The sequence below is a fragment of the Barbus barbus genome (genome assembly GCF_936440315.1).
Source record: "Barbus barbus genome assembly, chromosome: 18".
Lineage (NCBI taxonomy): Eukaryota > Metazoa > Chordata > Actinopteri > Cypriniformes > Cyprinidae > Barbus > Barbus barbus.
Genome location: NC_136746.1, coordinates 2,764,654 through 2,785,782, shown reverse-complemented (window position 1 = coordinate 2,785,782; position 21,129 = coordinate 2,764,654). Strand labels below are relative to the sequence as shown.

The following is a 21,129-nucleotide window of genomic DNA, read 5'->3' as shown; positions in this document are numbered from 1 at the left end:
AGACTGCTAGCCCACAGACTAAGACTGCTGCGTTTCTAGTAATGCACATTCATTCTTTAGTGGGACTAAAACATACACACACATGTGTAAATAGCACAGGCTGGGACTTCCACTGTTGTGTTTCCATATCTCACCTAACTACCAGTCCTATGGGTGTGGCAAAACAAGCGTCGGGCTTTACGTCATCGTGCCCGACGTAACGTACGCCTACAACGCCACCTTTCGCCCCCTAGCGGACAAGCCGAAGAAAACGCTTATAATGGGTTGTGAAAGTGGAAAGTACCTTATGGAAATCCCCACTGGCTTTTATGTACTGCTTTCAATCGGGCTGTCTGAACTAGAGTAGACTTGGCCGTGTCTCGTGCGAGCAGTGAAATCCAGTGGATCTCTACAAGAGCACCATGGACCATTAAAGTGGACTGAGTGAAGTAGCAGCAGAGCCAGAGCATCTTATGGGCTTTGTTGGTGGCTACCGACATATTGAACAGGTAAGAGTTGTGCGATTCATCGCCGCCTGCTCCCTCGCCTCTCTGATACCGTGTCCAGACTGAATCCTAAAGCGAGCGGGGCTGATTTCTCCGATATCGTCAGTCTGTCTGTCTCGTACAGACGGATACGGTCTTGAACGCCGCGGATTTGACAGCCATTGTTTGCGAAGACGTCACTTGTCGGCGATTTAGAACATTAAACGGAGAAAACGTTCTATTGTTGCCATGGGGACATATCGCTTCCTTTCGAGTGTTACAGTGTTGCATTGTTCAGGCTTCTGTCAAGTCAATTACGTAATTCGAGCGTCAGAAACTGATGTTACAATATTTTTGGCGTCGGTCTCTATTGTCCCCGTTGTGCTTTGTGTTTAATAAAACTGTGGACGTCGCTTTCCCCGCGAGAGGTATTTAAGGCGTTCAGAATAAGTTGTCCCTAAAGAACCTCGGCAGCGGAGACAAATAAATGGTGTCCTTGCAGTCAATGGCATTTTAACGCCGCCAGGTTCCAGTCAGCGCGTCTGAGCCCATCTTTAGGCCGTTCTGATAGAGTTTTGGAAAATTCATTGTGGGGGTGGACTAATAAATAGCTTCGCCTTTCACTCATCAGACCTCTAGAGCCCTTTACCGTGAGTCTGGAATACACCATCAGCTTTCAGGGGCCACAATCTGTCTTTCAGTTCTTCACCTTTAGGGTGGCGGGGAAATTCTTCTTTGTAGCACATGGTTGTGGGTTGAGCGCCTCTGACAATGGTGTGTTTGTTTCATGTCTTCTTTCGCAGAGATAGATTGGTTCCCCACTCCAGACTACCATGTCTCAGGGCCAGAACTTCCTGCCCAAGTTCCTGTTTGTGAGTAACCTCCTGAAGGCCGTGAAAATCAGAGAGCGGGTGCCCAACGATGTGGTCAAGCCCTCGGCCAGCGGCAGCCTGATCCATCACCTGCGCAGCATGCACCGCTACACGCTGGAGATGATCCGCATGAGCCAGTTCCCGCAGGTCTTCCGCGAGGTCATCCAGGCGGCCATCTTGGACCGGGCCATGCAGAGCTCACTGGAGCAGGAGAAGAGGTTGAACTGGTGCCGCGAGGTCAAGAAGCTGGTGCCACTGAGGACCAACGGTAACTATGCCGTGATTTTTATCACCTCTCTGTGTGTTGTGTTTTCTTTGAATTAGGTGTTCTCAAACGCTGACTTTGGAAACACTTGGATTCTTTCTCCCGGGATGATCTTTTAAACCGTTTGTGACCCTGGACCACAAAACCAGTCATTAGGGTCAATTTTTGAGATTTATATATCATCTGAAGGCTGAATAAATAAGCTTTCAATTGATGTATGGTTTGCCTTTTGCCAATCGCCTTTAAAGTTGTCCAAATGAAGTCCTTAGCAATGCGTATTACTTAATCAAAAATTAAGTGTTGATATATTTACGATAGGAAATTGACTAAATATCCTCATGGAACACGATCTTTACTTAATATCCTAATGATTTTTGGCATAAAAGGAAAAATAAATCATTTTGGCCCATACAATATATTTTTTTGTCTATTGCTACACATATACCCGTGCTACTTATGACTGATTTTGTGGTCCGGGGTCACATTTGTGTCAATTATATATCGGCCAGTAGGGCTGCGTGATTGACAAAAGTCATAATTGACGATTATTCCCCTGAAATTGTAATTACGATTATTTACTATTATCATAACAATTTACACTGAATGAAGTTTTGTACCGCATGCCATCGTTTTATGTGAAAATAAACAAGCTGAAAATACTCTTACTGAAAAACTTTTTTTGCATTTCTATACTATTAAGCCTCAAATGTCAACTATACATTGGATTGGTTTCTTTAAATAAATAAAAAAAGTAAAAATATGCATGGTATTCTAATGGCATGCTAAAACTAAACTTAGAACAATAGAAAAACCCTAAAGATAACCTGTAGAAAGATAAAAGCATCTTAAGCATATAGAATAACAATAACATGGACTTTGAACAAGTCATTGCCACTTTGAACAATTCTGTAATTGTGGCATCCTCAATCGTAATCGCGATTAGAAATTGGATTCATTGTGCAGCCCTATCGGCCAGGCCATTATTTGGTCATTTTTTGCCTGATAACCTCTATAATAATTCAGTTCATGATAGCTTTTTTTATGTACATCTCATCTTGTATCTTTATCATACTCTGCTTTTTAAAAAAGCCATACCGGTTGACAACTTAAAAAAAGAATACGTGCTTTTTTTAAATGCTTGGCATATGAGGGCTTAGATGGGAAAATCCTGCCCTGTCTGTCACACTGATGTTCTTCCCCCTTAATTCTACAGCACAATTTGATTTAAGGGGCCGTGGCGTGATGCAGGGCTCAAAGTGAGCGCTTTATGACTCTGACGTTTCTCCTGCTCACTCAGGGTCAGGACGCACTGCTCTTCTCTTATGAGTAATGCTGCGAGGGAAACTTCTCTGTACTTGCCATTGTTGCTCCATTGTACAGTCACTAGTTACTGTAACTGAAATTTGGTAAATGCAGATTACACATGACATTTTTTCTCATTACCTTAACATTTGTCCGAAATAGTCCGCAAGTTAGCGCTGTTAGTTTGTAAGTGTCAGTATTTTATACAGTGTTGTGTCTCATTTTATCATGTCTAGTTCCTGGTAGTGGAGAGTGTCTCATTCTTGTATTCTGGTATTTATTTATTTTTTCTGGACAGCACAGATTTTTCCTCATAATGAAACAGGAATGGCTTGTTTTAAATCACATGGGATTATGAAAGCGTCAGACTGGAACATGCTTTATAAACCGATAGCATTGATATGACCCGTAACTGAATATAGAGGGGAACAGGAATAAATGTAATATCTGTAATAATGGTAATAGCTTTTTTGAAGCAAGTTAAGTAAGACTTAAGTTTTAGTGTTGTAATTTGACTAGCAATAAATTAAATCATAACTTTAATGCACTAGGAATGGGGTATGGTTGGATTAGGTTTGTTTCTTTTAAAACTTCTGTATTTGTCTCAGTTTTTTGGTCTGTTAAAGTAGGAATACTTAAGTCCTTTCACATGAATGTAACATCTTCCTAGGTCTGAAAACACATCTTTGCGTGATGAGAGATTTTAGACTGGTGTTGTATTTTACCGATGTTATGTATTTATAAAGTGTCTCTTTAATCAGCCAGTGCAATCAATAATCTGATGTCACTATTACAGCGGAGGATATGTCTAAATGTGGATGTGTTTTGTACATTTATGCATTTGGGAGACAATTTTTCATTCTTGTATTCCCAGGGAATCGAACCCATGATCATTGCTTGTGGCATTGGTCTACCGTTTGCTCTACAGAAATACATTGTTTTGATTACCATTAGTGTGTATTCAGCATACATTATATATATACACTATACTATATAGTGTTTATTTACTAGTACAATTATACCCTATTACAGTTTCCCAACATATGAATTATGATTGGACTAATTGACATTGATAATGACCGCTAACAAGGCCAAATTCCAAAGCTTTTAGGTAAAATAGTTTCTGTGTAAATGAATTTAAAAAAGTGTTAAAGTTTCAGCTTGGGCTTCTATAGTGCATCTGATCATATAACAGAGTGAACTAAGAAAAGCGGACAATGTTACCATATCTACACGATGCTTATTCATTTTCTTGAGGCCAAATTTTGCTCCTGTGACCAGTGTTACTGAATTTGGGGACAAGGATGTTGTTGTATAGCAGATGTAGTTTGTGTCCATGGTTTGTGTGTTCATTTTCTGTTCTTCTATTGTGTTGGGGAAGCTACTTTGAAACTGTTACTTCCCAAATGGCAAGTTTTCTCATAATTTAGGGTAAAGTATTTAAATATAGTCAAGCTACCTCTATGAAAAAGATTCTACAATGCCAACTGTTTACAAAAAGTATCTTACTTCTTTGAATGTGTTCAAAGCGGGAAATATTGTTAAAAATAGGTAACCCAAATGAATCGAATGCAGAAACACTGAATTTAATAAAAGAAAGTTAAATGGTGTGTGTATAGACTTAATGCGCAAGGACTCAACAGATTGGTGAATCTTAAAAGACCAAATACATTTTTCTACACATGTAAACCTGCATTCTCATTCAATGCGACATAAAACTGCAACTTGTTGGAAATGTGTTATTGGAAAAACTGCTTATTTTGAATTATTAGTTATTGTTACAAGTACACTACTTTAAGAGTGTTTGGCCCTGTAATGTTATTAATTCAGATCTCGTCGCTTTTGTCAATGAGAGTTTGATTTAGAGGTGTTGTGGAGTTTGTATTATTTTTTTCCTACGGTTTAAGGGTCATATGGAAACTTTCTCTTGTGTAACAAGAAACAAAACAATGCACTGTACAAATAGTTTCCATAAATAAAACGTAACCTATAGACCAGTTAAAACCTTCTTCTTCTTACGAACATTTGGTCTTTGTGTTGGTAGCAGGTGCAGGCAAAACCCTAGCTTTTAGATAATTACGCAGGTTTAAAGAACAGGAACTAGATCGTATGTTCAGACTTCCCTTATCGGCCCTAGAAATGGCACGGGCACAGGCATTCCTGTAGAGCGTCGCCCCTCCTCTCTGGAAAGTCCAGACGCTTTATATCATGGCTCTGGTGTCAAGAGGAGACAAGGGAAAGAAAAAGTTGAAGTGAAGCCCTTACGGCGCTTAATCAGAGAATCACATACTAGGGAAATTCCTCACAGTTGTGCGCAGGCTGTTTCACACAAGCGCGCACACATGCAAATGCACTAGCGCACACATGTTGCACAACATCAGAAAGAACACAGAATCTAGACCATAAGCACAGCTCTGCAGTGCATGCGATTTGAGTGTTCAAGTTTGCTTCACTTTGATCTACAGTTACAGTGAATTTATTGATTTACAGAGAGTTTTGAGATTTTTATTTTTCCCTTAACCTGACATGTCCAAATTGCTTTGTGTGTTATGAGGAGTTGATTTAATTGTTTTTGCAGAGATGCAGTCACATGTCCTGTTATAAAATGCATGCAGTCAGATGAAATGGATATCTTTAAACTGCTTTAACACCTCTGTGGAAATCCCCTGTATTGCTTTTATCTCATTCTTAATCTTACTTCTTGACAAATACAGCTGAACTAACCTTTAAGTATAAAGATATTGCTGTCAAGGCACGCAGCAACAAAGCAAAGATTGTACGTTGTTTTTCATTTTCTTAGTATTTTTTTGTTGTTGCTATGTTATGCACGTCAACAGGTTGCTAAGGCTCTCTCTGTTATGACAATCTAGATGATGTTTAAACGGGAACTGCAAGTTTCGTAGCCTTTTTGTTAACACATAAATACCTCCTTCACAAACTTCTATGACCTTTGTTTTTTCAAAGCCAAATCTCTTAAGTGCACTTGCAAGGGAAATTTGTTGCAGCCTATCTGCCAGCATTATAATACATATGTATGGAGGTAACTAATATATAATGGCATATCTGCATGCTGCCATGTTTGCTCATGGGCAATCAGTTCCAGAAACTAAGCGAGGCCATTTGTGATTAATTACTCGGGGCCTGAGGAGAATAACGTCCTGATGGCACCACAAGAACTTGCACAGTCCCAAGCCCTTCACTAGAGACTGTCCTAAGCTGTAATCTGTGTTTGTGTGTTGTTTAGGTGATGGAAACTGCCTGCTCCACGCTGCCTCTCAGTACCTGCTGGGGGTTCAGGACACAGACCTGGTGCTGCGAAAGGCTCTTTATGCAGTCCTGAAGGAAACAGACACTAGTAACTTTAGAATGCGCTTTCAAACTGAGTTGCTGCACTCTCAGGAGTTCACTCAGACTGGCCTGCGATACAGCACTTTGGTAAGCACTTCCCCCTTCACAGTGTGCATGTAAAACTGTCATTTTGGTGGCATAAACAGCCTGATAAAGACAGCTAACGTTCCAGTTTTCAATGTATTACCATTAGAGATTTTGCTGAACAAATTAAGGATTTCAGAACCTCATTACCCCTTCTTGAACTTTTTCTGGTATGACAAGGTTAAAACTGAATATTTGCATTGTTTTTTTTTCTCAGAACTGGGAGGAGGAATGGGTGAAGATTGTAGAAATGGCTTCTCCAGTGTCCAGCAGTAATGGCCTACAGTTTGACTCATTAGAGGATATTCACATCTTTGTGCTTTCAAATATTCTGCGGAGACCAATTATTGTTATTGCAGGTATGTAGCTGTATACAGCTAAGTTTTTCAATAGAATTACACTTAATCATTGGAGACCTGACTGATATGGACACAAATAAAGTGCATCAACATGACCATAATATATGACCAATTTGTTTTTTTTTCAACAGACCAAGTACTTAGAAGTATGAAGTCTGGTTCCTCCTTTTCACCCCTCAATGTCGGGGGCATATACCTGCCTTTGCATTGGCCTCCAGGAGAATGCTACAAATATCCCATAGTGCTCGGCTATGACTCCCAGCACTTTGCACCTCTGATCACAATCAAAGACAGCGGCCCAGGTATGCCGCTAGACATCGCACTACACCATAATGTGTTCTTACTACTTGGCCCAGTGTATGAAATATTTGATGTTTGTGACCCATTCAGAGATCCGTGCTGTGCCATTGATAAACCCTGGACGGGGTGGCTTCGAAGATCTTCGAGTGCACTTTCTGACAGAAAAGGAGCAGCAACAGAAGGAGAAGTTGCTAAAAGACTACCTAATGCTTATAGAAATCCCTGTCATTGGCCTGGGCTACAATCCCACACAGATTATCACTGCAGCCAGGTATGAGCTAAACACACTCTTTGGTGTCTTGCTGGTTAGGTTGCTTCCAGTTCTGGAATTGTTGTACTAATTGGTACTTTTGATAAAACATCTGATAAATATGTAGGCATTTCCTAAATGTAACCACAAAAAAAGTTGTGGGATATTACAGTGTTCCTTTTCAAATCTTGAACCCTTCAGACTGGATGAAGGCAACTTACCTGAGGACATGAACCTGATGGAGGACTATCTACAACTGGTCAACCATGAATATAAGCGCTGGCAGGAGGATAAGGAGTCTTTATGGGCCCCCCAATCCCAGCGTCCCCCTCCCTTCTCAGTCTCCCAACTCTCTCTCATTGAGATCCGCTGTGCCACACCCCGCTGTACTTTCTACGTCTCGGTGGACACTCAACCCCACTGTCACGAGTGCTTCGAAAAGCGACAGGCCGGTCGCAAGCCAGAGGCCATTTCCACCACAAATCAAACCTCGTCCTCGGACCCCGAGAGCCGAGGGAGGCTGGAGCGCTCTGTCCTGCCCAGCCCACGTTCCGCACCCCCTACGGCCCCCAGTCTAAGCCTTTACAGTGAGACACATGCCATGAAGTGCAAGACGCCTGGATGCTTGTTCACTCTCAGTGTGGAGCATGACGGGCTGTGCGAACGCTGCTTTACGGCGCGGCAAAACAGATCGGCTGCTAATGGGCCGCCGCAAGGCCCCTCTCATGGCTGGTGGGCATCAGGCAGCCGGGAGCGAGAGAAGGAAAGGGAGAGGGAGAGAGAACGGGAAAGGGACACCGAGAGGTGTGTTATGTGCCGGCAGGAGGTCTTTAGGATATTTAACGGTCTTTGCCCACCCTGCATGCAGAGGACTGCCGTTTCCGAGAGGGGGGATGCCCAGGAGCAGGAGCCTAGAACCGAGGCATCCGTATGGGCAATGCATAGGGAGACGGAGCGCACTGGCACCGCCGGCCATACCTGGCAGACGCCTGCTGCCCGGCAGTGTAAACGCTCCGGCTGCCAATTCTTTGGAACTCCAGAGAAGCTGGGATTCTGCACTATATGTTATCTAGACTACCAGACCAATCACCGTAAGTGCAACTGTTCTGCATTCACTCAATTGTTCTTGTATATTTTCAACTGCATCAGTTGAAATATCTCCACTTCCAACTGCAGGGGTGTCCAAACTCGGTTCTAGAGGGCCGGTGTCTTGCAGAGTTGCCTGCCTGGAAGTTTCTAGGAAGACCTTGATTAGTCGGTTCAGGTGTGTTCAAAACTCTGCAGGACAGTGGCACTCCAGAGCAGGATTGGGCACGCCTGTCCTATTGGGTGTCAAGTCATAGTCAAGTCAAGCAGAGGGACAAGTGTGTGAGTTTTGGCTGTTTTTGTTTGTGCAGTGGCCACCCCCGCTATTGTCCAACCCAGACACACATCCGAGGCGGGCTTTCAGAATTGTCCACGGTGCCGGGGTCAGGGCTGCGGCGCCGAGGGTAAGGCCATGCTCGAGGGTTACTGCAACAAGTGCTTTGTGAAGGAACAGAGTGCTAGACTCAACCAAGCTGCTAGCAGGGGCTCTCATTCCCCACCTCTCGTCACGGTAAGTGTCCTTACGTGTTGGTTTTGTTTCTGTTGGGTATGTTTGGCTCTTCTGACGAGCTCTGTTGTTTCTGTCCAGCGGGCCTCGAAACCACGTCCGCCTCCGATGCTCACCCAGGCACAGTGTCGGCGTAGCGGCTGTAAGAACCTCTCCCCTGGCTGTACAGACCTCTGCCCGGACTGCCTCAGCCGCGGCCAGCGAGAGGGTTGCCGTGCCCAGGCACCCAAAGAGAAAAGCAAACAGCGCTGCAAGACGCAGGGCTGCGACCACTACGCCAACCAAGAGAAACAAGGCTACTGTAACGAATGTGACCACTTCAAGCAGATTTACCGGGGCTGACGGAACAGTTTGATGTTAAAAAGTGCCCAGTTCATCGCACGTTCGCGTGCATGCTGGTGAACTCTTACACGAGAAACTTTTTGCCCAAAATCCTCCACCTACATTGGGCAGGGCCTAAAGAGTCCGGTGGTGCTGTAGAATTGGTGATTACCTCTCAAATGAAGTTTTGGTCATTTGTATCATGTGTTTAGCACCGTCGTGAGATGTTAGAATACAGAAACTAATGATACACAATGACGTCTAGTCACACACACCCGTGGCGTCTGCTGTTTATATCGAACAGGGTAATTAATCGCAAACGTTTGTTGAAAATTTGAGGAGAGCATGTGTAAGATTTAACGATTTCAGATTAGTGACAAAATCGAAGTTAATTTACCGAAAGATATGTCTAAGCCAATGTACATCGCCACTGTGGACTGCAGAAAGCCTTTTGGAAGTACAGGAATAAGACGTACAGGGTATGCAGAGACCACCGAAGGACAGCATTTGATAGTTTCTTCATAAAATGTAGGTTAAGTGCCAATGAGAGCTTGCTAAGCAGAGCTCGAATTTCATTTCTTGCTGCACCATTTGATGTCTGCAAGCAGTACGGATCTGTTGCCTTTGAGAATGTTTCTGTTTACCGTTTTCACAAGTCCTTGCTCTTGAAACAATTTTTCACTTTTGCTTGCCTTGCTAAACTTCATATGACTTGGTCTGTTCTATTGAATGGATATGTTTTCTGTGGCTGAAAAATTCCTTAAGTGCAATGAAAACCAGATACTTGACACCTCCCCGATGTCTAGAGCAGATTAAATTAAATTAAGCTGAAGGGAATTGCCGTGCCAAAAAAAGAGCGTCAAACATTTTGACAAGAAAAACGCTGAGATGGCTGAAATCCCCGTCTGGATAAACAGCCAAGCGAAAACGAATCAATCCGAATGTAAAAGCGCCCAGGTAAGAAATGCCCTCTACTAGATCTGCAAACTCCCCGTTCTCGCCCAGCCACATTCTTTTGGTTGCACTACTCTCCTTTAAACACACAATGCCTCAGTCTATTCTTTGCATACATTTAGTATGCACAAACTGACATTCTTTATTTGAATATTTCTGCAATATCTGCACAGACGTAACGAGAAGAGATAGAGTTAGCTCTTGTTGCATCATTTATAAAGAAATACCTGTCTGTGTTAAACATTCCCATCCTTAAAGTCCAATATTGTGCAAGCACATTTAGCTTCGTCTACTTGAGATTCATGTGGGCCCATACACAAATGTGCTTCGGATAAATGATACACACGAGAAAAATCTGCAGTCGAATCAGAAATTCAAGTGTCTGCTCTTCAACTACTGGATCTGTTCAGTCAGTTCAGATCATCACAAACTTGCACAATACTAAATAAGCTGCTCTGGAATTAGGAACGGTACTTCTGACGTACAGTACATAGTGACATTCCAGTTATAGACCTAGAGGAATATAGATGACAAGATAGAAATTTTGTGCAACCTTTCATATAGATTATCGTATGAAAAGCCTTGTTTTTTTGGTTTGTTTGGTATTTATTCACAGCAAATATTAACTGTAATGTGTTTCAAGAATTATTTATATGTGGTCCTGGAATAAATTATTTTTAATAGAAAAACATTAACACGTTTCCTGTGTCTGTTTACCTTGATTTGCTTTATTGCAGCTTGAAATACATGTTATAACAAGAAACACTCTAAGGTGCTTATAAAATAGTACTTAAGTGAGTATATTATGTATTAATAAACTAAAAATGGTGTTGTTATTGGTAGCAAAACAATGTTACCATGCCAATGGCTGCTACTGAACTAATTACGTAACTATGGTCGGGTGAATTCCAGACCAACCGCTAGAGACGCCACTATCTACTCACCAAACCATAGACAAAGTCACATAATGACATGGGCTTAGCTGTGAGGATCACTAGTCATACACACTTACCTGGAAAAACAGTCAAGGCTGCTAAAGAAAAACTGCAGGAACTGACCTCGTGAATCCAGCCAAGGAGAATCCCAGATGGCAGCAGTGCAGATATTGTCCAAGAAAATCTCCAGGTCAACAAAGTACAGCCTAACAGATTGACACGTGAGATATCTACATAAGGGCAGCCGTCAATACCCGAAATATCAAAGAATAGGATCAATCCTGTGGTCCCTACACCATAAAGGGAAAGGTTTCCACAAGGAGGCACAAGCTTGCCGTGTGGAGATTTGTGTGAACACGTTTACAATCCATTATAAATGGGTTGGATCCAAGGTCCAAGCCCAAAGCTGCAGCTAAATCTGGGTGATGAACACAACCGTCGTACATGAGGGAAGCTGCTGCGGACTGCCTGCCAGGAGCTTCAGGAGTAGAGATCTGCGGTGCTACAAGGAGCACCTTATGCTTACGTAGGAAGGTTCTGTGTAATGTTTCCCACAACAGGGGCATCTTTGTGAGTATCTGCCACCTGATTGTATGAGCCCAGAGGTAGCACTCTCACTAAGTGCAACTGATGCCTCCTGAAGCTCAGTTGCAAGAACCTGAGGTGCCACCTTGATGGTTCAGGTAAAAAACAGTCAATGTTTTGTCAGATCTAACAAGCTCACGGTAGTTTTACCTTCACTGGCAAGAAATAGTTTAGCACTGGGTAAACCGTGCATTGGTCCAGCAGATTGATACAGTGGTGTGCACAGACCTCCGGAGGGGCAGAAAGCCCACTCAGTCGAAATTGCAGTACGGGGGCACCTCGATAGGAGTCAAGCTTAGTGCATGCTACTGGATTGATACAGTAAGATCTAAAGACTATATCAGTGATATACCTTAGCAGGACTATTTATCAGATTTACTTCACTGACACCATCGGATTAGAACAAAACTTGAGCTGACTTACAGGGATAGTTCACCCAAAAATGAAAATTCTGTCATTAATTACTTGCCCTCATGTCATTCCAAACCCGCAAGACCTTTGTTCGTCTTCAGAACACAAATTAAGATATTTTTGATGAAATCTGAGAGCTCTCAGACCCTCCATAGACAGCACCACAACTGAAGTGCTCCCAGGCCCAGAAACGTAGTAAGGACATCGGTAAAATAGTCCATGTGACATCAGTGGTTCAACCGTAATTTTACGAAGCTAAGAGAATACTTTTTGCATGCAAAGACAACTAAAATAACGACTTTATTCAACTGTCTTTATTGTTGCTGTATATGCAAAAATATAATTTTATATTTCATCAAAAATATCTTAATTTGTGTTCCGAAGATTTGACAGAATTTTCATTTTGGGGCGAACTATCCCTTTAAGCTGGATGAACACTTTCATCCTGAGCTGCTTCATAGCTGAATAAATAAAAAGGTGACAAGTGTGCTCGTGTGCTTCCAGGAATAGGGTTGAGAAATCTGCACCATAGAACCATAAAGTATAAATATTGTAACAGGTCTCTGCTATAATGAAGCAAATAATAAATCAATGAATCCAGTAGTCCTTAGCTCCACCTCTGTAACATGTAACATGGCTGAAACAGTGTTGTTTGATAAAGCAGTTTTGAGTCTCCATTTTGTAGTTACTGTTGTTCATTAGGGCGATAGGACGATGCACCACCAAAGTGAAAAGTGTTTTCTGTCACCATAGTAGTCTGTTTGTTCTGCTCTGGATACATAGTCCAATCAGCATCACGTTCTGTGGAGTACCGCCCCTTTTTGGTCAATTTCACTTTGTTTCGATTTCGCCCCGAGTTTGCTCTACGACGGCGTTTTAGTGCCACGTTAAAAATAAAAATAAAAAATTACGAGAAAAAAGTTTAAATATTTCGAGAATAAAGTCGAAATAACAAGAATAATGTCGAAATGTTTCAAGAATAAAGTAAAAATTACGAGAATAAAGCCTAAATATTTTGAGAATAAAGTCAAAATTACAAGAAAATAGTAGCAATTAAAGTTATAATATTTTGAGAGTATAGCCTATATTGCGCATGCAAATGGCCCAGTTGGGAGCACCAGGAGAAGTTGCCAGGCCACTGGAATTGATTTGTATATTATTAGCAGAAATCATATCATTGCATGCTTGGAAATAATATTTCACATGTTCGACTGCATATGCACCAGCCACCCTATAGCAAATTTGTGCTTCTGGTACTTTTAATATAAAACAAAGTATCAGCTTTCAAAATCTGTCGAAATGTGCGAAATGTGTTTTACAATAATGTGTTGTTCACGCTCTTTAATATGGCATATGACAGATTGCTGTATTCATGAATAAATCGTCTTTTCAACTATAATGAGACATTCGTTTCATTAAATTATACTGTTTTCTTTGTGAAAATCCACGGTATAATACAATAAATGATTGGAAATAATATTTAACACCTTCCATTCATTATTTGTAGCGCACCAGCCACCCAGTAATCACAATATTTTTGTGCATTGTCGCTTGTAATATAACGTAGTTCAGCTTTCAAATTCTGTCAGTTTTATCACAACATACAAATTATAAATCTGTTTTTCTTGTATAGTAGTTATAGTACAATATAAACGTGAAGGTACACAGAAGGCATGAGAAAAACAGTAGGCTATAGCTTAATTTAATGAAACGCAAGTGTAATTGGAAAGATGATGGATTCACATGCCGCTTAAACTCAGGCGAATACAGTGATCTGGCATGCCACATTAAAGAGCATGAAAGACACATTATTGTAATTTGTATTTGAACTGACAGAATTCTCCCAGTGCTCCCAATCCAGCCCGGGCCATTTGCATGTGCACTATAGGTCTACTCAAAATATTATAACTTTAATTGCTAAGATTTAATTCTCGTAATTTTGACTTTATTCTTGGAACATTTCAACTTTATTCTCGTAATTTTGACTTTACTCTCGAAACATTTCAACTTTATTCTCGTAATTTTGACTTTACTCTCGAAACATTTCAACTTTATTCTCGTAATTTTGACTTTACTCTCGAAACATTCCGACTTTAATCTCATATTTTTGTATTTTTTTAACGTGGCACTAGAACACGGTCGTAGTGCTCATAGACTTCCATAAAAATATATTTTTTTTGTCGAAATGTAGGCACTGCAATGCAATCTCTATAAGTTCCCCTCTATGAGTTGGTGGGAACAAACATACCGCTATTAATATGAAGTCTAGTCTGTATGGGCTGAATAAAGCAAACCAGTATATCTTACCAGATGGATGACGATTGGAACGGAGACGGTTACAGTGACACACAGCAATCATTCAAAATTAAACGTGCGACTCCATTATTATCAAACGGACCATGTATGTGCTACATATGGGCATCAACACTTGTTAAGCGGCCTTCAGATCGCTACATTCGACAAATTCAGAATGTTTTTATTCACTTTTTTTAATTTTGTGTTCTGCTCTGTTTAATAATTCTGAAAGGATCCGTATATAGTCATGTATAGTCATAGACATCTCCGTGTGGTCCTGTTTGGTATTGCAGCTTGACTTATAGTTATTTATATGCAAATGCTCTAAACAAATTTAACATTATGTTTTTCCTGTTTTTGCTGTTGCACTGTATACATAAATTGTGAATTATGAAACTTTAATTTTTTTTTCATTTATCTTCAAAAAAAAGCTTGCAGAAAATACAGGGTAAACGTATCAATTAAGCTCACCAAAATCTACATTGAGACATTTTTAGTGCACAAGATATTGGTTTCAGTACAAAAAGTTATGTTACAATAAAACATTAATCTCTCACACAAAAATATATAATTTTATTTTAAATGACAAAAGCATTTCAATTAAGATATACATCATTAAAATAAAAAAGTCTGGCTGTGCTTGTGTACCCTTTAAGCACACCCCTGTTCCCATTAAGCTCACATCATGTTTATTAAAAAGTCTTGTTTATTTTAAGGAAAATATTTAAAGAATAATTGTAAAAAAAAAAATATTATTATTATTAGGTACAAAGTCAATCACACACACACACACACACACACACACACACACACAACATACTCAAAATCAAGCAACAAGGCATTCAAGTCGATCAGTTATATATACATAATGAAGTGTCATCTAAGCACAAAACATACTAGTCCACTTTCAGCTAAGTAACATTCAAAAATCAAATAAAACATTTAATTCATGGGGATGAACATAGAAACAAGCCTCATTATGAAACCTCTTTCTAAATGTTAACTTATCTCGAGTCTCTTAAGACTGAAGAACACATGATTTCTGCCCTGATTCTCCACAGATTTACAGTCTGGAGAAGCTGATGCTAGCTGCTAAAGATCAGAGCCAGTCTGCAGATTTGAGTCGACAGATTCCATAGAAAACCACTTAAAGTGACAGCCATCAGTTAATATTTAAAGTCTGTTTATGAAGTATTTATATAGATGTTCAATGTGGAAGAGCTTAAAGAGAGCACACTGAGATTAATTGGAGCAGCAACCATTTTGAATATATTTCATGTAATATTTAATAACATGACAGGATTTTGCTGAATAAATAGTCTAGGTCATGTATTAAGTTCATACATATTTTAATATGAACAACTATTATTAACAATATGTATGAAATTACACTTTTGCTTATTGATGTCTCACTGAAGCTGTGTGATTTTCATAATAGTGCTGCCTTTAAACTCATTTTATGAAACCTTTATAAATTACAGCACTGTAAAACCACAGACCAGCAATGTGGTTTTACAGCAAACTGTCAATGTATAATATTATGGATGTAAAAGTACAGGTCAGTGATGCCTGTGAAGTAATATGTTAGCGTAGCACACAATCTTATCCAGCTAGTCAGCTAACTGTGTTAGCATCTGTGCTGTGTTGCTAAAACTATGTTTTGGATCTAATGTAAATATTTCTCACATTCAAGTTCCAGGTTATAATATGCAAAAGTCTGAACATTAATCTCTTAATTTTACAATAAGTTGTGAAATTTACCCAAAATAAAGGCTTAAACATCTAAAAAACACACATTTAAGGGGTTCCTCTTTTGGGGAGTTTTTAGACAGCTTTCTAAATGTCCGCCAGACAGAGTGAACACATGGAGACTCATATCTCAGCGTGCGATGATCCGACTGGCTTCTAATTATAGGAGGTATACAGTAACAAACACATCAATTGGTGAAGACATCAAGTAGGATAATAAATTATTTTTTGTTTTTATAATCTGAGCTCAAAAATGGAAGTGTGCTTAATAGGTACGTTTACTCTAGTTTGGTTTGAATCATCCTCAATCTTCAACTTGGTAAAACGGTTATCTTTATTTAAAATGTTTCAAGTCTTAATACTTTTCCTTTTGATACATCATACCGGGATGTATGCTAAAATTGTTGGATGTGGCACCCGCCGCCACGGGTTACTGCAACATTCAGTAATTAAAAAGATATATGCATGTTAATGTATTAATATTGTGAATCATACATGTGTAGCAGATATAGTATTATCTCTGACTGACTCTAAATTTAGGAGTCGGTAAAACCTTACATAAACCCAAGGTGAATTTTGTACCATTAGAACCAAACTATTCCGTCACAGGAAGTTTTGTGGTTGTGAGTTACAACATCGCATTCAGTGTCTTTGTTGCCTGCTTAAAACTTCGTGGCTCTTTCTAATAATGTGATTCTGAAAGCCCACACTCAAACTGCTCGAGAAGTAGGAACCCCCAAACCCCCCCAAGAGCTCTACTGACTCACAGCTGGAAGGAAAGAGTGCATCGCTGCCTGTGTCACAGAGGGAGGGGATATTTGGTGTGGGGAAGAGGTGACATTTCAGCGATGCGGGGGCACCAATGCTACAGCGTGGGCGGAAAGTTAACGCATAACCTGTAGTGCAGCTCTCTGAAAATAGCATGCTATGCAAAGTGGCACGCTAGCCATAAAATGAGCAGCCTACACATTAATTCTCTGTCACAACGAGAGCATTTTTGTTTTAGTGCACTTAAAATTTTGGGCAGAAAAACATGACGTAATACTGAGCAGCATTCAACAACATGCTTGTCCTAGAATCAGGGTTATTACAATGAACTCAAACTAAAACCATAAAAACTACTTGTAATTTCACTTTTGCTTGTGAACAAGGCATTTAGTTTAATGAATAATAATAATAAAAAAAACTTTCAAACATTTTAATAAAAAAATCAAGAATAAATATATATCACAATTGCTAAAACCTTTAATTTAAAATGTAACTAAAACTGTAAAAGAACAAATGCCGTTGATCCCGTGAGTCATCTGTGAACAGCAGGAAAAGTTCCAAGATGATCTGTCACCTCGGGTGCATTCCAGAGAAGTTTCCTGAAGGCCGTAGCTCATGTCTCTTTGTGATTCTTAAGAGCTTGTTCAATTATTGTATAGCTCTATATTAAACCATAATTGTACAAAATAATTCACTGTGTACAATATAAAGGTTTCTATAGCATCTATCTCTTTGGAAGCAGGTCAAAAAGCCTCGGTCTAGTCGTGTGATGTCAAATTCAGCGAACAAAACTGAAAGTTTGTCACGTGTCTAGCGACCAAGAGACTGATACTGGGAATCGGTGTGTGATTTGCATGGTCACGTCATGCTGTGAGCCCTTCAGTGCCCTGACTCATTCTCTACCAGCGATCTATAGGATGGATCCCGTAAATTTCATCATCACGTAGTTCTGATTTAAGCAGCCCCACGGAGCCACGGTTCAGGGGTTGCCCCCAGCACAACTACAGCCTTGAGTCGAGTCAAGTCAGTTAAAACTGCAAGTGGGGGTGTGTGTGGACTCAAAGAAGCTATAGGAAACATTCAAGGGGAAAACACTTTTTCAGGTGTTTTTTTTTTTCTTTTTCTTTTTTGTCACTTTTCAGTAAGTTACTGTTTTGACTCATGATTCAAAAACCCGCTCACCCGTCACACTAAAAAGCTAGACAATATTCAAATGGCAACAATGGTGAGATGCTTTGATTTCATAATACAGACGTGAATGGAATTACCTCCGTGACAAAGCTCAAAACATTCTTAAAGCTGTTGTATTTCATGGAATTTATATACATTTTGAAATGTATACTGATCACTTCTGAGTGCACTAACCTACTATAACTCAAAATCTATTTTTACTGGAAGAGATGAAAAAGGTTTAACTTTCATGTTCTGTTTGGGGTCTGAGACCACGAGACCCTTCAATAGCTCAGAAAACCAGAAACTGGATCTTTATTAGGTCAGAGAAACATATTACGAGACTTTTAAACTAAAATGATAGGTGAATTTTGAAATTGATACATTTATAAATGAATGTCCTGTTTACTGGATTATCTCAAATCTGATCTAAAAGAGTTCTCAGGGTATTATATCTGTCGAGAGACAGGATGTGGCACTATAACTCATTGCTGAAGTGTTTTCTTCCTGAACTCAGATACAGATACTACCGATCTCACACTGATCTGCATGCATATATCATTTGTCACATCTGTTTATTTATTTGTTTGTTTTCTTAAGGTAAGCCACTTTCTGAGTAACTGAATTCAGTTCCAATTCTTATCATCTGTATTTACCTTAAAAACTAGACTAAAACATGCCTACCAATTGAATTTTACTGCCAGCTAAACTTACATAATGTTGTACCTTGTTAATTAATAAAGCACTTTTTTTGTTTGTTTGTTTTATGGCACAAAAAAACACCAAATCACCTTTGTGCTCACAGCAGCAGTTTGCTTCTAAAATAAATAAAAGTGGAGTGCTTTCTGCAAGTCAACAGGTAGATAAACTGATCAAATGAGAGGAAGTGACGTCATCCACATGCAGTGAACCAGACACAAAGAAGACAGAAGGGAAAATCCTCTTTATAATATGTTCATTGAATGTATTAATAGTGGTGAAATGTCTACTACCATGAAACAGGGAGCTATTTCATTCATTCCTAAACCTGATAAAGACCCACATCTTTTAGAAAATTGGAGGCCGGTCTCCCTTCTTACAATTGATTATAAACTAATTACTTCGGTATTTGCTAACAGATTACAGAAAGGGTTAAATAACATAATCAGTGAATATCAAACGGGCTTTCTGAAAGGTCGTCACATAACTAATAATATTAGACTAGTGCTTGACCTTTTGGAATATGCTGAGAGTGTAGAAGATGGTGCTATCATTCTTTTTTAGGATTTCTTTAAGGCATTCGACACAAACTATAGCACTTTTTGGTTTTGGGAATAATTTTCTAAATATTGTTAAGATGTTCCCTTCCAGGAACTTCGAGCTACGTCCGAAGACGCTATGGGAACGCCATCAGCGTAACCGGCGCTCTGAATATTTTATACAACAGTCTAATGGATGGGCGAGGCGTCACGGGCGGGGTGACGTCACGACCAGGAAGTATATAAGCACGTGCGGCAGAGCCGGCATCAGCTTTCTGTCATTCAGCAAGCGCTCTGTGTATTGTCAGTCTGATTTGTGTCTTGTGAGTCTTATTTGGTGTTGTCTGTTTTAGAAACCCAAGAGATTATGCCTAAAGCCAAGGCAAAGACTAGGGGCGATCCCAGATCGCGTTTCAGGTTGTGTGTTAGTCCCTGCCCTCGTTACATCACGAGTGGGGACACACACAACCTGTGCGTGGTCTGTTTGGGTGCGGAGCATGCGGCGTTGGCTCTCGAGGGAGCCGATTGCCCGCACTGTGAGCGGCTCCCGCTGCGCACACTCCGCACCCGGAAGGCTCTCTTTGAGAAGGGAGCCTTCGCGAGCCTCCCACGCGGTGCTGGCCCCGCTGCTGCCGAGGCAGAGCGGCTGCTACACTCGTGGGGCTCGCAGGCTGATCTGGCTGGCGGGAGTGAGACGGGCATGTCTCTATCTCCTCCCGTGTCCGCCAGATCTGGTGTCCCGTCTCTCGGGTAAGCGGTTACTTCCCCCAGAGATGAGGACTCAGCGCTTCGTCTATCTTCCTCCGAGGAGGTTGATGTGACGAGCGTTGAAGGGGTTGCGCCGCCTCTCTCGCCCCAATACGAGGAGCTTTTAGAGGTGGTAACTCGGGCAGCGGCCAAGCTTGACATCAGTTGGCCCCCCGAGAAAACAGCTGTGCCGCAGTACAGCCTCCTGGACGAGCGTTTCCTGCGCTCTCGGCCGCCACCTCTACGCAGGAGCCTTCCTTTTTTCCCCGATCTCCACACCGAGGTGTCGAGATCCTGGGCGAAACCGTATACATCCCGCCCTTTCGTTCCCGCGTCAGATTACTACGGTAATGTGCGGGAATTGGACGGGCGTGGATACAGGGCGATGCCCCGGATTGAGCAGACGCTTGCGGGCTATCTGTCTCCGTCCACGGCGTCGTCCTTGAAGGCTCCTACCCTGCCCACTAGGCCTCTGCGCACCACATCATCCCTAGTGGGCAAGGGGTATGCGGCAGCAGGACAGGCTGGTGCGTGTCTGCACACGATGGCTGTGTTGCAGGCGTACCAGGCCGAACTGCTGAAGGAGTTAGGCGAGTTCGGGGATATCAGAGCTGACGATATCGCAGAGCTCAGGAGAACCGCCGATTTGTCTCTCCGCGCCACCAAGGAGTCAGCCCGTGCGATCGGCCGCTCCATGGCAGCCATGGTGGCAGCGGAGAGGCATTTGTGGCTGACCCTGTCCGACATCAAGGAGAAGGACAGGGTCTGCCTCCTGGACGCCCCGCTTCAGCCTTCTGGCCTGTTCGGCGACGCTGTGAGCACCGTCGTCGACAGGTTTCAGGAGGCCCGCAGGCAAGCGGAGGCGTTTCGGCGGTTCCTTCCCCGCCGCTCTCTAACTCTGGAGGCTGCTGGGCGGGAGCAGCCTCCTCCGCATACCAGCTCCTCGCACAGGGCTGCGCAGAAAGAGAGCGTCGCCTCTCGTGCTCCCCCGAGACGGAGCCGAGGGCAGCGGCGCTCCGCGCCGGGGACTTCAAAGCCCAAGACAGACCTGAGGGATGTCTTGGCGGCCAAGAGGTCCGCGGCAAGGAAGTCCTGATGGGCGAGCCCCAGGACTTCGG

The 21,129-nt window shown here is 41.6% G+C and overlaps 1 protein-coding gene across 2 annotated transcripts; it reads left to right on the top strand.

Moving 5' to 3' along the window:
- Nucleotides 1-234: 234 nt before the first annotated feature.
- On the top strand, nt 235-10,797 carry LOC306884465 (tumor necrosis factor alpha-induced protein 3-like). 2 transcript variants are annotated; one of them, XM_079440342.1, is made up of 9 exons: nt 235-488; nt 1,268-1,604; nt 6,148-6,338; nt 6,553-6,694; nt 6,826-6,996; nt 7,085-7,265; nt 7,446-8,335; nt 8,642-8,841; nt 8,920-10,797. In XM_079440342.1, exons 2-9 carry the CDS (start codon nt 1,298-1,300, stop codon nt 9,178-9,180), a joined length of 2,343 nt encoding a protein of 780 aa, XP_079296468.1. In that variant the 5' UTR covers nt 235-488; nt 1,268-1,297; the 3' UTR covers nt 9,181-10,797. The 2 variants fall into 2 exon arrangements, with proteins under 2 accessions (XP_079296468.1, XP_079296467.1); XM_079440341.1 differs by having other exon boundaries at nt 316-488; nt 8,642-10,791.
- Nucleotides 10,798-21,129: the final 10,332 nt, after the last annotated feature.